Raw genomic sequence first — 16,640 nt, forward strand, 5'->3', positions numbered from 1 at the left:
GAGGCCTAATTTATGGATCTGATGATTCTTATAATCTTGGCGCTGGGACGTTTTTTGACCTTGTGTGTGTGTGTGTAATGAAACTGTGCTTGCTGAAACAGGCCTGTTGACACAGACATCTGGTGCTATCATATCACCTGAATGCTGGACTCCCCCCCCCAGGATCCAGCTAAAGATTCAAGAGTATTATTTAAAATGAGTTAAGTACTTTCTACTCTGTCATCCCCTTAAAGGAAAATGTATATAGCCCTCACGGTCCAATTACGAGCAAAACAGGGATTGAAAACAAAAGCGGCCTCACATGTTGCTCACATCCCGGACAGCATGTTGGTAACCCGTCATCGGCTTCATCTCCGTGATATCAACCTCCCTCGGCGTTCGTACCCTGTAAGAACATTTGGGCGGAAAACAGATTAAAACGAAACATCATGAATCATTTTTACACTCGACTCTCTCCCCGTACGAGTAAATTGTCAGCTATCAGATGTCAGAAGTCTGCCTCCTTGTGCCCGTAAAACGGTGCGTTTGAGTGCAATTTCCTGTAGCTCGCACAATTATGTTCTCACTCCTCGTGAACTCTACCTCGGTCCTCTTGGAAAACGGACCGAGATCTGTGTGTTCAGGTGGTGTGGCTACAGATTGACTGAATTTCTGGCAACAGACAAAAATGAGGAGAGTCGAGGGAGAGACTAATATAAACCACTCCAAACATGCTCTGTGCGAAAATGTACGCTAATGCACTACTCGCACACACACACACAGTTGCTGACTGAATGTTGTCATTACGGACATTAACGAAGCCGTGGAATTGCACTCATCCTCATCATCATCTCTCGGACTGTGACCAATCACAGACGAACAACACGAAGCCCCAGACGACAACAGTGGGGGGCAACAGGTTTTCAGCGTGGACATTCATAAAGTGTATAACGTTATCTAATCAGGCGAGAAGATAGATGAGCTCGCTGTCTAATTGACCGCCCTCAGATGATGTCAGCAGAAGAATGAGATGATTTCCGCGTCATAATTTCCTCCAGCTGGTTGCCTCTGTCCTGATGCTGCGGTGATGACAGCGAGGGACTCGTCATCAGGGTCCTCGGGTTGCGTGATCCTCCACTGAACGGGGACGGTGAAAGACCTCATGTTGCATGAATGGGGTTTCCTATTGCTGGGATTTAGAATAAAATTTCAGTCATGTCTGCTACGGGCCTGACCCACGCTCGACCCTGGATGGATTACAGTCCTGGCACTGGCAGCATCTCTGATATACAAATGTCTGCAACTGTCTGTGGTGAAACAGGGCACTCATCAAGATGTAAATCAGTAAATCAAGATGTGACAGGATGTTTGTGTTGAGTGTATGAGGAGGGTTACTCCAAAGATTGCTTTAGATGGTTTTTGCATTGTCTGATTGCACATATTAATGCTGTATCAACATCAACGACAAAATATTTTCAGGGAGGAGTTTATCAAAGGTCTCTACACTAACTTGTTTTTGTCCTTTTAGTCACAGTGCATGACATCTAGGTCCAGTTTTTCAATTTTCCAATTTTGTGTTGAATAATAAATATGTCATTGAATAAGCCCACTACATCAATGATGATTGAACAATTCTCAATGAGATTTTGAAGTTTGGAAACATCGTAGAATTTCTTTTTTGTTTTTTCAAAATGACCACAAATAGTGGCACACACTTCAACAGTCAGGTGATGTAAGAGCACCCCTGGCATAAAGTGAAGCACTGACCTCATCACTCCCCTAAAGTCTGCCTGAAGGAAGTTCAATGCAAAACATCTGAAGGTGAGTGACACACACACACACACACACACACACACACACACACACACACACACACAGACACACTCTGAATCTCGCTCCGGTGATCTCAAGTATTCACAGTTGACACAAGACACTGCTGCTGATCCCTTACACACAAAGTGATCTGACCCCTCACTCTTTTCTGTGTGACCCTCTAACCCAGCTGTTTCCAGTATCACTCGTCTTTCAGGTCCTTTTTTGTCCCCCCTCGCTGCGTTCTGATGGATGGGCCCTCCGTGTGTTACAGCACTGCAGTGTTTACATAAGGCACTGCTCGTGCCTTTGCTATTTGGTGTTGCTTCAACCCTCGTGGGAGGAGAAGCCTCTCCCCTCCGTGCCGAGGGTCGTCATGAGTCATGGGAAGGGGCCCGCGAGTAACAGGCGACATCGTATCTGTATTGCTGTGAAAATGTTCCTTTGTCTACACAATATGACTACGTTCCTTTGTGTGTATCTGTGTACGAGCAGAGAGGAGAAAACACTTTTGGAGATCGCACGTGTTTTATTTTATCGTGATATAATTCTGCCTTAATGACTTAATCGAGCCACTTCAGCAAATGTCTTCTGTTTAAATGTTCTGCCCCATGTGGGACCATTAATGACTGAGTCATGCCTCCAATATCCCCCCGTTGTCTCCCAAATTCTGTCTTTGTCAGTCACCAGTAAACCCAGCTCTGTAATGACTGTACATGACACCACTGAGAAGGTTTCATGCCTTTTTGGAACTTTATCTCGACAGAGAAATCCTGTGGACACACAAACAAACGAATCACCTTGAAACACACACACACACACACACACACACACACACACACACACACACACACACACACACACACACACACACACACACACACACATACACACACACACACACACACACACATACACACACACACACACACACACACACACACACACACACACACACACACACACACACTCCGTTATCAGTTTGACATCTTCAGTAGTTACTTTAGTGACTCCACGCTGTCCCGCATTACACTCCCAATCATGCCTCGTGACTTCCAACACAAATTGCTGCTGAAGAGAGGCATCAGCACTGCCAGGTACAGCAAACCAAATCAGTTCATAGATCAGAATGATCGTTTGTCAGGGAAAACATTCAAATCCTCACTGAAGGAAAGTGGACATCCATCCAAACCAAAGAGCTGTGTTGCATCACTTTTAGAAGCAGTCATGTCGTCCATCTTTATATACAGTCTAGGGTTGGCTCCGACTAAATACTCTAACTAAATGCCACAGTGCAGTGGAAGATGGATTGCCATGGTTACGGATTTTTTAAAGGGCGTGTAAATATGGGTGGGTCGGAGGCCGGTGGTCCTGCCATTAGATCTAGAGATGTAAATCTCTGGCACGGGTAAGCAGGGAAAGTTGATCCTACCCAGACCTCGAGCCTGACGTTCACCAGCGCAGGCCCATTTATCAAGTCAAACAAGTGCAAGTCTGTCTGTTGTTCTGTCTGTCTGGGTCACGCCTGTTCTGTTCTGCGCGAACCCCCCCCCCCCCCCCACCTTCCCCTTCTCTTGCCTTTTTTCCTTCCTATCGCCAGATTTCTCTCAATCCCCGTCACCCAGAGGGGTAAATTACCAGTCTGGAGGGGGGCAAGCAGTCCTGCAGTTCACACACGCCCATATATAGGCAGCAGACGTTAGGTAAACGCTAGGTAGACGTTAGGTAAACTCAAAACAGCCACTTCTCACTTGACTACTTTGTGTGTAACACTGATACGCTTCCCTGAGCAGGCAGAGGCAAAGGGGATGCAGCCCTGCAGGTCGTGTGGACGCACGTGGGAAGTGGCCAGCAGGTGGATGAGAGCGAGAGAGACTGTGAGTGTGTTTGAAGTGATGACTGTCAAAGTGCATATTAATCACACCATCAATCATTTGCACACATTACCACACCGAAGGCCGTCGTCATTTTTAGAATAACACCTTCACTTTGTATGAAATATGTTGGCGGTGAACCGGCATTTCTGTGCCCATTTTTGAAGTTTTCTTTTTTATTCCCGTGGACGAGCGGCCAAATGCAGACAACATGATGTCATGCCTGCATGTTTTACGATAACAGTAACGGTATAGTACAACAGAATTTGGTAGCAAATATGATAATACTCTTTTTAAAGTTAAACCAGAAGAGACAGAAATCTTTGTAGAAGAAGCAGGGGTCAATACTTCCACATTAGGGGTTTGAGTTTATTCTCTTTAACTCTTTTGCTGTCTAACTCTTACTATGCTGTCACTGACGATGTGTCCGACATGTAAAAGCCATAAATAAATGGAGAATCAAAGTCCAGAATCAAAAGGACAGAAAGGTTTGGGTTTTTGTTTTAAAAGCTGAAATGTTTTTGGTTTGTCAGTTTCTTACATTGTGCTGTAAATTATTATTATTATTTTTTTTTTTTTTTCAAACTCTCTCCCATCCTACTCGGACAACTATAACTCAGACTTACATTAACGTGCATGAAGATAGACGCCTTGTCCATCACAGGACTCATAAGGTCACATTGACAGTTCCACAGTCTCCGTCGCACCAGACTTGCGTAGCGGCGTTTGGATATTTTTTGGGCAGGAACCCACACAAATATTGGCGCCTCATACATACTCCACACGGGAAAAACAAAAACTGCTCTTATTGACCGAGCTGACTTCATGCTTCTTTTTGTGTTTGCTTGTGCGCAGGTGTCAGCGTACTTGTGGCACCGTAAGGGACGTAACTGTAACTGTGCTGGAAACTTGTGCTCAGAATATGTATAAACAGGTCGGATTTTTTTTCTCATTGTACAAACTAACTCTGCATCATACAGATTCCTCTGACTGCTCTCACTGTCGGGATCATTTTACAGCCAGTCTCGAGTATCAGACTTGAAGGAATGATTTCAGATTTTATGTTCCTCACAAGGAAATCGGTCCATCTATTAAAAGTTGAAAGGCAAAGAAAAAAAAGAATTGATTTGGGTAACTACATTCTGAATGCAGGGGGTTTCAGGTGAATCGTGTAAAACACAAATGTCTGCAAACGTGACATATGGCCAATCCAAACCTTCGAGCATGGAATATAAATTGTGATCAATCTTAATTTTGAATAATCTAGAGTTAGGTGTCTCGAGTATCTGAAAAATTAAGTCTGTTCTCTTTTGTTTATTCTAAGTCTGGACTGAACAAACGTATCAATGACCACAATGCATACACTATGTCTCTTAGCATTTATAGTTTTCATTTTACCCTTCCATTTTTCAGTCTCATTACCCCCAACTATTATTTCACTGCATAACTATGTAGTTCCATCAAATCTGAACGCAGAGCATACCCGATCTGAAAACACAGCAATAAAAGTACACTTTAGGACCAATTATGGTTGCTCAGGTAGTGCTGCCTCGCTCCTTCTTTCTCTCCGACGCACAAACGTAAATATACAACTGGGGCAGCGAAGGCAAACACAAATATACGTATGATGCACTTGTTTACTAATTGAGCCAGATTGGACAGAACTGCGAGCCAAAAGGTTTCTACGTCATCACATCTCGGAAACATGAGCCATAATCCAGACTGGTCTAAGTCTCGTTAGCCTCTGGTGCTGCTTCTTTTGTGATGAACTATCGTTTCATGTTGGACTCTCATGGCGAAGGACGAGGCTGATAGCTGCAGGGAACGTCGGATGTACCTCGAGTTCTGCTTGGCTTCCTCAGGCGGCCACGAGCTGTGGGTCATACGTCTACACGGCAACAAGATTTTATCTAAATAGCTGACACACAAGTCAAGTGGTTCAATGTCCACTGACCAACTGTGAAGCTACTTTTTATTTTTGCCCAATGTTTTCTCCAACCCCTCAGCCTCCCTCCTACATCCTCACCGAGTGTTTTGGTGCCATTTGCTTATTTAGTTCATCTGTTTCCAGGCCCATTTCCACCAAACAAAAGCGAATGTTTCACAATGTTGCCAGACTCAGTCATTGGCCCTCAGGAGCTGGGACAGGACCAGCCAAGCCCAAACATGGAGAAGAACAAATCCCAGCGATACCACTGGTGGAAACAAAAACAACAACAACACAGACAAAAAAAACCCCAACAATGATGGTTTCCAGGTACATGCTGACCGTTGTGTGTCTCTATGACCGCTGGGAATAAAGGTGGTCAGGAAAAAACCACAGCGCTATGATGATGAAAGTCCTCTTGCCCAGAGGTGAGTCACTGGTCTATTGACATCTCTGATCGCAGTGTGACTTTTTTCTTATCAAGAGAAAAACACCACATGGCTGATCCAACACATCTTTGCTTTTTTTCCTATTCTGTACTTTTCCTGCCCTCCTCTCTTTCCTATACTTTGTTGTAACTCTTCAGTGTTTTCTCTTCTCCGAAATATTTCTCTCACTCTTGCAGAAGATGCAATGATCTCACTTCAAGGTCGAGGAATATTCATTTGTATGAGGTATTCTTTTATTTGACCAATTTGTGACGAGCATGAAGGGAGTCTGACATAACTTTTTTTCTTGAAACAAGATCTAATGTTTCAAACTACCTCTGCCCTCCTTTGTGTGTGCGCACACACACACACACACACACACACACACACACACACACACACACACACACACACACACACACACACACACACACACACACACACACACACACACACACACACAAAAATGTGTCTCCATCCATCATCTGTATTTATAGGTTACACATGAGCCCCACAATACTTAAGTTTATGATTTCATTTTTAGGCACATACTCATCTCTTTAAAGCTGCATTTCTTAAAAAGCTGCCAGAGACTCATGAACCGGGTCCTATTGAGTCACTACGTCTCGTGTTTTCCTTCAACTCAAACGCCACACTGTTTGGAAATCCATACGGAACTTGTTGGCTCAGTTCCCTCTTTTACTTTTTGAGGTGTCTGGAGAAGGAGAAAAGCAGGGAACCCCATATATATATATATATATATATATATATATTTTACAACTCATAGACTCCCCCGTCTCTCATACATGCCCCCCTCGCTCTGCCCCCTAGCCCACCCTTCCAACTCCCTCCTTTTGGCAGTACAGAACCAAATAAATGCAGCCTTAGAGTCACTGGGGGGTTGGAACAACCTATTTGGCTTAATGAGGTGATCCATTGTGCTTTCTCAGCCTCTCTCCTTGTCTATCTTTCTCTGCATGTCTCTTAGCCAATTACACAGTGTCCTGTCTTGCATCCTGTCCCCTTTTTTTCTGCCCTCACTCCTTTTCCCTCCTTCTTTCTAAAGGCCCCGTTGAGCCCCGATCGGCTTGCAGGGGATAAAACCTGGAGCTTGGGAGCGGAGAGGGACATTTGGGAGCAAGATGGCGAGAGGGACGGTGGCCACGTACCTACACGGAGTCCTTCTCCTGGCTCTGTGGAAACCGTCACTGCAAGGAGGTGGGTCCTCTTCACTGCATGTGTGCAGCCGCTCAGCACCTGTGGACCAGGTGTCACATTAAGTGTATGCGGCAGTTTTCTTAGAAGAGGGATGCATAGACTCAGGTTTTCTTTACTGCTAGTGCAGCACATGTTCAATTTCTATCTGAGAGTATGATAAGGATGAAAATGATCATGATAATGAGGTTGTCTAAGATTAGAAGCAAATTCCTACTGCAGAATTTTTCCTTCTAGTGTGCACACTGCCAAGAAATTTGCAAAAATCTGCCAAAGAGGTTTAATTATTTCAGTGTGTTTCAGGGAATGATATTTTTTTTTGCAGTATTACAAGTAGTCAATCGACGACATCATCATTAACATTTCTTTCTGTAAGCTCTAAATCAAATGATTGTCTCTCATTGATACATTAATAATTTAACATTGGAGGAGAATGGACTCGGTTTCTGTTGGACAGGCTTTATCTCCTCTTCATCAATGGGCACTGCCAACTGCTCTCAGATCAGATTTTTTTACTTTTTTGTTCGTATTTCTGTTGAATTGTCCTTAGATTGTTGTTGCTGTAACTTTCCATGTTTTTTTCACATATTCAACCACCAGATTTGTGTTTGCATGACTTGTAAAAGTATTTTAATGTGTTAACATATTTAAGTTCTCTGTGACTTTACAAAGCCCAGGTGTATTTTTTTATCACAGATTTTCATCCACGTGAAGTATGAGGTCTAGGCCATAAGGTTATGGTCGAAGCTTTTAATAAGGCACCATATTAAAAGGTTTTAACTATGACCATGCTCTCCAGACCTCATCCACACAGATTCTGTCCGATTGTCTCTTCTGTTTGAGCTTATAGTCGGCTGTAAGATACGTCCTCACATCGGCACAGGTGGTTTAAAAGAGGCTTTTGTGTCATTTAAATTCAGACTGGTCAGACTGGATGAGAGCATATTATGTACAAAGTATGGAGATGTGTCACTGGCTGTTTGGTTTCTGTCATTTGGTTTTACTTAAGCGCACTGGATGAGTATTTGTAGTCGAGTATCTAGAGTTTTGAATAGTCAGCATGAATCACAATATCACAGAATGATAATATGATAACAGCTGAGGGGAACAAGGATAGGGAGGAGACAGTAAAGAGCTGACAGGAGATGAGAGGAAAGAGAGCAGTATGGTATGAACAAAGGTTTCTGGCTGGACTAAAAAGAAGATTTGTTGTGATTACCAGGATGTATGTTGTGACTTTTTCTGAGTCTTCATAACATATGCATGTATGCAATACTTGCTCGTTTTAAGTTAATTTTGAAATCAACATTCACAGAGAAATCAACAGAGAAAAAAACAGGGTCTACAACCAAGCTAGTTGAGGCTGTAATGCTTAATTAAATGAAAACCAAACTGTCAGACGGATGAAACAGAATAATGGACAAATCATGAATGTCAACATCAAATTGCATCATCCAACAGTTGTTGAGACATTTAGGTCTTATAAATCGTAGTAATAAATCGTAATAAAATGGGTTCTATCTTTACTAATTCAGTAATGAGTATCAACTTTATGTGAATTCACTGCCACTGAGTATAACCCAACTCCGATGTGTATGAGTGTTCAGTTTTACCTGTGCAATGGTTCATATCAATAAAAATTCCTCCCAAAACAACAAAAGCTTGTTCTCTCCTGCAGAATCCAGCGAGTAGAGCGGAATGACTGAGCAGTTACGTTACTTACTCTGCACCGTTAATGTGCTGTACATGGCATTACTGTGAGATCAGCAACTCACTCACATTCTTTAGGTTTCCCTGCAGACCTCTACTTTTCACATCTGGCCCTGTGGGATCTTAAAAAACCTTTCCTTTTATAGTTGTTTGCTCTCCGTGTTTCTATTCTTGGCTTTTGTGTTTGGTGAAACAGAATATAGGTGTGGAAAAGTGTGAGAATTATGACCAAAGAAGCATGCCTCTTGGATGAGGCGCTGTTTCTTATCATCTGCAGAGAGCACACAGGGGTTGATAATCGCTACCTACAAGCGCGCGCGCACACACACACACACGCACGCACGCATCCACGCACGCACACACACACACGCACACACACACACTCAAGTCTCTGCTTGTGTGGCAACTGATCCTACTTGTTAAACGTACTGCAATCCTTGTTTATTTAGACAAATTGAATGTGTTTTATTGAGTGCGGGCAAAGAGGAGAAAATTATGCCTCATTAGTCTTGACTGATGACTCATAAATTCCACACATCCTGTCATCTTTTAGGTCCACAACGATGAAAACACTGTTCATGTGTCAATGGACTGTTTACTGCTGACGTAAAGGTCTTTCTCTTTTAAAATGAACAGTGGATTAATCATAATAACATGATTATCATAGTAAAGCTTTTAATTAGAACAGTGCTGCACTAAAGATTTGTAATTACTTGAAACAATGAATAAAACATCTGGTTTTCAACATTATGTGTATCAGGTGTGTACATACCTGCTGGTGGAGGAGCTGGAGCTGGCGTAGGAGCCGGTGCAGGACCTGGAACTGGATTTGGACCAGGTGGGACCGGAGCAGGATATGGAGGAGCCGGGACTGGATTTCAGCCTGGTGGAGGAATTGGACCAGGAGGAGCTGGTGCTGGTCTTGGGGGTTTTGGACCAGGAACTGGTGGAGGTGTGCACCATTTGTGTTTTCCGTTCCATTTCACGACAGTTTGAAGTTTTACTGTAAACATGAGGAGTGACCTGTTTAACTGTTGGAGAGAAGACACTGAATCATTTCACTACAAGTTGCATCCATATTTGTTATAAAAAATATACTTTTAACATTTCAAAATGTTTTGTTTAAACGGAATCAGATACTGGTGGAGTTCCGGGTTATTACCGAGGCAGAAAGAAGTTGTGTTTCTTACGTCTAACAGATAATTGATACAAATTGCAGCCACAGGAAACAGATCTGGCTAAATGTGTTGTTTGGTTTGACTTCAGGTTTGTCTTCATCTACATGCGTGTTGTTTGTGCACATTTTCAACTCACATTGTCCTGGTGACTTTATTCTTCAGGTGGATATGGTGGTCAAGGACAAGGAGGAGTTGGACCAGGAGGAGTCGGACAAGGAGGATATGTTCAGGGAGGAGTTGGACCAGGAGGAGTCGGACCAGGGGGATATGGTCAGGGAGGAGTTGGGCCAGGAGGAGTCGGACCAGGGGGATATGGTCAGGGAGGAGTTGGGCCAGGAGGAGTCGGACCAGGAGGAGTCGGACCAGGGGGATATGGTCAGGGAGGAGTTGGGCCAGGAGGAGTCGGACCAGGGGGATATGGTCAGGGAGGAGTTGGGCCAGGAGGAGTCGGACCAGGGGGATATGGTCAGGGAGGAGTTGGGCCAGGAGGAGTCGGACCAGGGGGATATGGTCAGGGAGGAGTTGGGCCAGGAGGAGTCGGACCAGGAGGAGTCGGACCAGGGGGATATGGTCAGGGAGGAGTTGGACCAGGAGGAGTCGGACCAGGAGGATATAGTCAGGGAGGAGTTGGGCCAGGAGGAGGCGGACCAGGAGGAGTCGGACCAGGGGGATATGGTCAGGGAGGAGTTGGACCAGGAGGAGTCGGACCAGGGGGATATGGTCAGGGAGGGGTCGGACCAGGAGGTTTGAGGCCCAGCACCTTTGGTCCAGGCAGTGGTGGACTAGGAGTCGTCCCTGGAGGTGTTGGGGCTGGTAAGAAAAATGGTTGACTTCTAGATTGTTGATTCGACCATTTGAAGATCAATGTTTTCTATTATACTCTTGTTGATTCAATGGTCATGATTACTGTACTTTCTTCTTACAGGTGGAAAGCCTCCAAAAACAGGTAAGACTTTCAGTCCTGTGTGTTGTTAGAGCACCAATTTAAGATTGTGTTTTATAGAAACCTCTATACGTCTGATTTCTTTTTTTGTCATCTTATTTGTCTATTGTAGGTGGCTACGGTGGCCATGGAGGAACAACCGGAGGGCTGGGAGCAGGACAGGGAGCTGGAGGTGTAGGAGGAGGACTCGGGCAGGGCGGAGTCGGGCCAGGTGGTTTTGGACCGGGTGGTGTCGGGCCTGGAGGCTACGGAACTGGGCTTGGGGGAGTTGGCACAGGCATGTTTTTGCTCCGAAACATATTTGATGATAAATATCTCCCGTTTCTTTGAAGGATTGAATAATTAAGTTTGAATTGTAAGTAGTATTAGTTTTAGTCTTTCTTGTTCCCAGAAGCTTGTGAAGCATATGTCTAATATTGTTGACATTGTCGGACAGGCTTCTGCAATCCCAATCTTATCAGTGTCATTAGGGAAAAATGTTTTGCCATAACTTTGTTGTGTTTGCACATAAATGAATAATATTCATGTTGAATCCAGTCTGTCATAAACTCCTTCATGCCCTCATGGATAAGCGGTTAGCCCCTGTACTGTAAATATTGTTCCTCTGGTAAATTCAGTGCAGCAGGATAAGGACTGCATACTGTACATGAACCGCTGTTTTATTTCCTCATTACCTCAAAGCCACCCACCCTCATGCGCACGCACGCACGCACACACACACACACACACACACACACGCTCACATGCAGTGATAACGACTAATGGATTAGGCATGGCAGGTCCCAGATAAAGGACGGAAGTCATCACGTCAGTCAGAAAGACTGATTTGCTTTGGAATTTCAGGCCTCTCTGTTTTTCATCCCCCATACATGCGAGTTGCCTGCGCAGGGTGAGGAATGTTGGTGATAATATCCAAGCGCTTCTTAAAGAGGTTAAGCCTCGAACCTTTTGAATTCCTCCTATTATGTCGGTTCATATGAACAGGGGTCAGTGTGAGCGCAGAGAAAAAACTCGTACTGTATGTCACGCTTTCCAGTTTACAAAAAGTCTGGCCAACTCGGCACACACACACCTTAGCTGCACAATAATGCCCACAAAGTGTGTTTGTGTTGTCCTGCTCCGCCCTGCAACAAAAACACACAAACATCCTGGTTCATTCAAACAAGCAATGAGAGGTAAGAAATCATAAACACGGTTCTGTAAGTTCAAGAACCAATTCAAGACAAAACTGTGCAAACTATTCCATGAATACAGTGACGTCAATCTGCTTAAAACTACATTGGAAGTGACTGTCCCAGTTTAAGATCTTATATTTCAATATGAAGTATCATGTGTACCAGCTTTTTTAAAAATGGAATGACATAAATTTTCCAGTCCCCCCCCAGCCATCTCCCCACAAAGGCTTCAGTTTTAAGCCTCCGAGAGATTTAAGAGGTTTAAAAGTCAAACGTGAACATCTGAGGTTTCTCTTGGGCAGCCATCATACATGGATCGCGTTACAAAAGGGTGGAGTCACACAGGGACACGCTGAATTCATTAATGCATGATGTGGTCTATTGTTGATTTTACTTTTTTCTCTCTGATCTGCTCATTAGGACACGGAGGCCTCGGGGCAGGAGGTGTGGGCGGGGGAGCATTTGGAGCAGGAGGTCTCGGGACTGGCAGAGGTCAGGGAGCCGGAGGACAGGGTCCTGGAACAGGCTACGGACCTGGAGGTCAGTGGTGTTCATTTGAAACTATAAGCGGCCACTTACTTTACATTTGATATAGTTCTTACCTTGGAGAATATATGTGTTGCTAGCAAAGCTCTTTCATGACCCAGGTGGCTTTGGAGGCTACGGGGGTGGTTATGGTCCAGGTGGTGTTGGTCAATACACAGGAACTGATGGAACTGGTCCCAAACCTCCTAAAACAAGTAACTATGAACTACTGTTTATTATTAATATTACGTTTTACTGGCGAAAATATGATGCAATTTTATTTGCTCACCTTAGGTGGGGCTGGAACATCACTCGGAGGAACAGGTTATGGGCCTGGTGGAGCCGGAGTTGGGCCTGGTGGAGCCGGAGTGGGACCTGGTGGTGCAGGGTTTGGACCTGGTAGTGCCGGTGTTGGACCTGGTGGAACAGGATTTGGACCTGGTGGAGCAGGATTTGGGCCTGGTGGAGCAGGATTCGGGCCTGGTGGTGCCGGTGTTGGACCTGGTGGAGCAGGATTTGGACCTGGTGGTGCAGGGTTCGGGCCTGGTGGAGCAGGATTCGGGCCTGGTGGTGCCGGTGTTGGACCTGGTGGAGCAGGATTCGGGCCTGGTGGTGCCGGTGTTGGACCTGGTGGAGCAGGATTCGGGCCTGGTGGTGCCGGTGTTGGACCTGGTGGAGCAGGATTCGGGCCTGGTGGTACCGGTGTTGGACCTGGTGGAGCAGGATTCGGGCCTGGTGGTGCCGGTGTTGGACCTGGTGGAGCCGGATTCGGGCCTGGTGGTGCTGGCGTTGGACCTGGTGGAGCCGGATTCGGGCCCGGTGGTGCCGGCGTTGGGCCCGGTGGTGCCGGAGTTGGGCCCAGTGGTGCTGGAGTTGTGCCCGGTGGTGCCGGAGTTGTGCCCGGTGGTGCCGGCGTGGGACCCGGTGGTGCCGGAGTTGGACCTGGTAGAACAGGATTTGGGCCGGGTGGAGGTAGATAATATGGTTTAAATTATACTAACATTCTACTGTATACAACACATACATATACAGTATTAATTCTATAGTAAAAGTTTCATAAGAAAAGTTTCAGTGATTTTTCTTTCTTCATTCCTGCTTTAGTTCCATTGCTTCCACAGACTGGCACCACAGGAGGAGGACCTGGAGGGAAGAGTAAAGCATCAAAACAAGTTCCAGGTAAACTCCATAAGTTCATAATTTATGATCAACCAGAAACACATTTTAGACAATGTCCTAAATGTGCATATGCTGTCACACAGGAATAGGAGTGCCTGGGCTCTATCAAGGTGGATTTGTGCCAGGCCAAGGTGTGTGGCAACACACAAAACAAGGACATGTATTTGACAACAGATGAATAAATGGCACATTGTGAGGAATTCAGTGTGTTTACAGAAAAAGTTGAAATATGTTTTCTGTCTTCTCATTGCCTCTTACTAGGTTTTGGAGGCCGTGGTGTTCTCCCTGGAGTGGCCACAGGATCTGGACTTGGGCCTCAGACTGGTGTGTTGATGTATTCAATGGTAGTAATTTTGGAGTAAAACATCTTGGCATGGGCCACATGACTAAAAATAAAAATTACTGCTTTATTCCTCGCAGGGGCAGGAGTACTCGGCCAAGGTGGAGCTGGACCAGGAGGAGCAGGAAGTCAGTGTCACAAAGCCTTAAACAAACAGTCACATTACAGATTTGTGATGAATTATTTACATTGTTGATATTAAAATGTGTGTATTTCTCACCTTAGATGGCCGTGGACAGCAATTGCCAGGGGTTTTCCGTGGTTACCCTCTCATATCACCAAAATCAGGTACACGGGAACTCGCAATGTGGTAACCTCCACAGCGGTCTGTAAAGTTACATGAAGTCAACGATATATATATACACAATTTATTAAATTTTCTATTCTCTCAATTACAGGGAGTGGCAAAACAAAGAATCCAGCCAAAGCTGCAGCTAAATATGGTAAAGACTCATTAGTTTAAACAACACCCTTACTCTCAACAGATGTTACATTTAAATATGTGTTGTTAGAGGCATTAGCATCATCTAATAACTAAATTTATTAATCAACTTTTTGTTTATTTCCTTCCAACAGGTGGAGCTGGAGCTGGAGGAGGAACGCTTGGTCAAGGAAGCGCTTTGGGGGGTGGGGCTGGAAGACTCCCTGGAGGAGGGGCAGGAATCACACCTGGATTAGGAGGCGGAGTTGGAACAGGAGGTGGACCTGGAGGAGCCATACCTGGTTTAGGTAAATGTACTGCACCCTTTTCTAGGTCTTTTGAGGGAAACCAGAGTGCAGGATGCACCTATGAAACAGTTTTTCTAATGTATTCCTGGAAAACAATAAATATATCAACAGTGGATATACTTTTATGTATTAAACATTAATATTAAGTGTTTTATGCCACAGGTTATGGTCCTGGCTCAGCCAAAGCACGTAAATATGGTGAGACATACTTGTACAAACTACCAAAAATAACATGATGAATATGTTTTTTTAACAACCATTTAGTGCCTGAGACACACATGAACTTTAATCTCTCCAGGTCAGACAGGCCTTGGAGGAGGAGGACCAGGTGGAGGACTGGGGCCTGGCTCAGGCATTGGGACAGGTGTAGCAGGGGGCGGCTATGGTTATGGTCCAGGCAGTGCAGGCACAGGCTCAGCTGGAGGCCTTGGAGGCGGAGGACCAGGAGGAGGAGTTGGCCTCGGCACAGGTGTGGCACCTGGCTCTGGGGTCGGTTTTGGTCCAGGCGGTGCCGGCACTGGGTCAGGTGGCCTTGGTCCTGGTGGTGCTGGTACTGGGTCAGGTGGCCTTGGTCCTGGTGGTGCTGGTGGTGCTGGTACTGGCCCTGGAGGAGCTGGTTACGGGCCTGGTAGAACTGGGTATGGACCAGGTGGCACTGGAGCTGGATTGGGAGGAGCCGGAACAGGACCTGGAGGTAAACTATAAATCAGTAGATTTTGTGTTTTGGAAAATGTAGGAATAGATCCAACACACAATATTAAGAGTAAAAAATTGTATTGCAAATCCAAATGTATTATAACTATATTTGTATTTCAGGGTATGACGCGAGTGCCAAAGCTCGTAAATATGGTAAGAACAGATAAATAATTGAAAAACTGTATGTAACTGTATTGTTAATCTATAACTGTATATAACAAAGAATATCAATAAAATAGGATTATTCTCGTCCTTATAGGCATGCTAAGTGGAGCACTTGGAGGTTTAGGCACTGGTGGAGTCAGGCCTGGAGGTACTGGCACTGGTTATGGACCAGGTGGTGCTGGTACAGGCTATGGACAAGGTGGTGTCGGACCTGGTGGTGCTGGTACAGGCTATGGACAAGGCGGAGTTGGACCTGGTGGTACTGGCACTGGTTATGGACCAGGTGGTACTGGTACAGGCTATGGACAAGGTGGTGTCGGACCTGGTGGAGCTGGTACAGGCTATGGACCCGGCGGTGCTGGAACAGGCTATGGACAAGGTGGTGTCGGACCTGGAGGTGCTGCTACAGGCTATGGACAAGGTGGTGTCGGACCTGGTGGTGCTGGTGCAGGTAATGGACAAGGAGGTGTCAGACCTGGTGGTGCTGGAACAGGCTATGGACAAGGTGGTGTCGGACCTGGCGGTGCTGGTACCGGTTATGGACCAGGTGGTGCTAGTACTGGTTATGGACCAGGTGGTGCTGGAACAGGTTATGGACAAGGTGGAGTTGGACCTGTTGGTGCTGGATATGGACCTGGTGGAGGAGTTGGACCTGGTGGTGCTGGCTATGGACCTGGAGGTGGGAGACAAATTTAGGATGAAAGATAAGAAAATAAACAAATATTCAAATTGATCCACTGGCTAGTGAAGTCATCGCAACAGACCTTG

General features: G+C 45.4%; 2 protein-coding genes across 3 annotated transcripts in view; one reads left to right on the forward strand and one right to left on the reverse strand.

The window, feature by feature from the left end:
- Positions 1-10,407, reverse strand: part of mrps17 (mitochondrial ribosomal protein S17) — a 24,442-nt gene extending 14,035 nt beyond the window's left edge. The window contains exons 1-4 of one of the 2 annotated variants that reach the window (XM_047327953.1): positions 10,260-10,407; positions 9,718-9,976; positions 7,190-7,277; positions 302-385 (exon numbers count right to left, since the gene is read on the reverse strand). The gene's annotated coding sequence lies outside the window, so the exon portion shown is untranslated. The remainder of the gene's footprint in view (positions 1-301; positions 386-7,189; positions 7,278-9,717; positions 9,977-10,259) is intronic. The other variant, XM_047327954.1, reaches the window with a different exon arrangement.
- Positions 6,914-16,640, forward strand: part of elnb (elastin b) — a 21,535-nt gene continuing 11,808 nt past the window's right edge. The window contains exons 1-20 of the mRNA XM_047337468.1: positions 6,914-7,238; positions 9,706-9,897; positions 10,286-10,936; positions 11,049-11,069; positions 11,179-11,386; positions 12,051-12,079; positions 12,662-12,781; positions 12,889-12,981; positions 13,061-13,738; positions 13,868-13,942; positions 14,026-14,073; positions 14,204-14,266; positions 14,363-14,410; positions 14,508-14,570; positions 14,681-14,725; positions 14,859-15,011; positions 15,174-15,209; positions 15,310-15,705; positions 15,828-15,860; positions 15,967-16,551. Coding sequence (XP_047193424.1) covers positions 7,163-7,238; positions 9,706-9,897; positions 10,286-10,936; positions 11,049-11,069; positions 11,179-11,386; positions 12,051-12,079; positions 12,662-12,781; positions 12,889-12,981; positions 13,061-13,738; positions 13,868-13,942; positions 14,026-14,073; positions 14,204-14,266; positions 14,363-14,410; positions 14,508-14,570; positions 14,681-14,725; positions 14,859-15,011; positions 15,174-15,209; positions 15,310-15,705; positions 15,828-15,860; positions 15,967-16,551 — 3,613 coding nt within the window. The 5' untranslated portion in view covers positions 6,914-7,162. The remainder of the gene's footprint in view (positions 7,239-9,705; positions 9,898-10,285; positions 10,937-11,048; positions 11,070-11,178; positions 11,387-12,050; positions 12,080-12,661; positions 12,782-12,888; positions 12,982-13,060; positions 13,739-13,867; positions 13,943-14,025; positions 14,074-14,203; positions 14,267-14,362; positions 14,411-14,507; positions 14,571-14,680; positions 14,726-14,858; positions 15,012-15,173; positions 15,210-15,309; positions 15,706-15,827; positions 15,861-15,966; positions 16,552-16,640) is intronic.

The sequence above is a fragment of the Scophthalmus maximus genome, chromosome 2, assembly GCF_022379125.1.
Source record: "Scophthalmus maximus strain ysfricsl-2021 chromosome 2, ASM2237912v1, whole genome shotgun sequence".
In the NCBI taxonomy this organism is placed as follows: Eukaryota; Metazoa; Chordata; class Actinopteri; order Pleuronectiformes; family Scophthalmidae; genus Scophthalmus; species Scophthalmus maximus.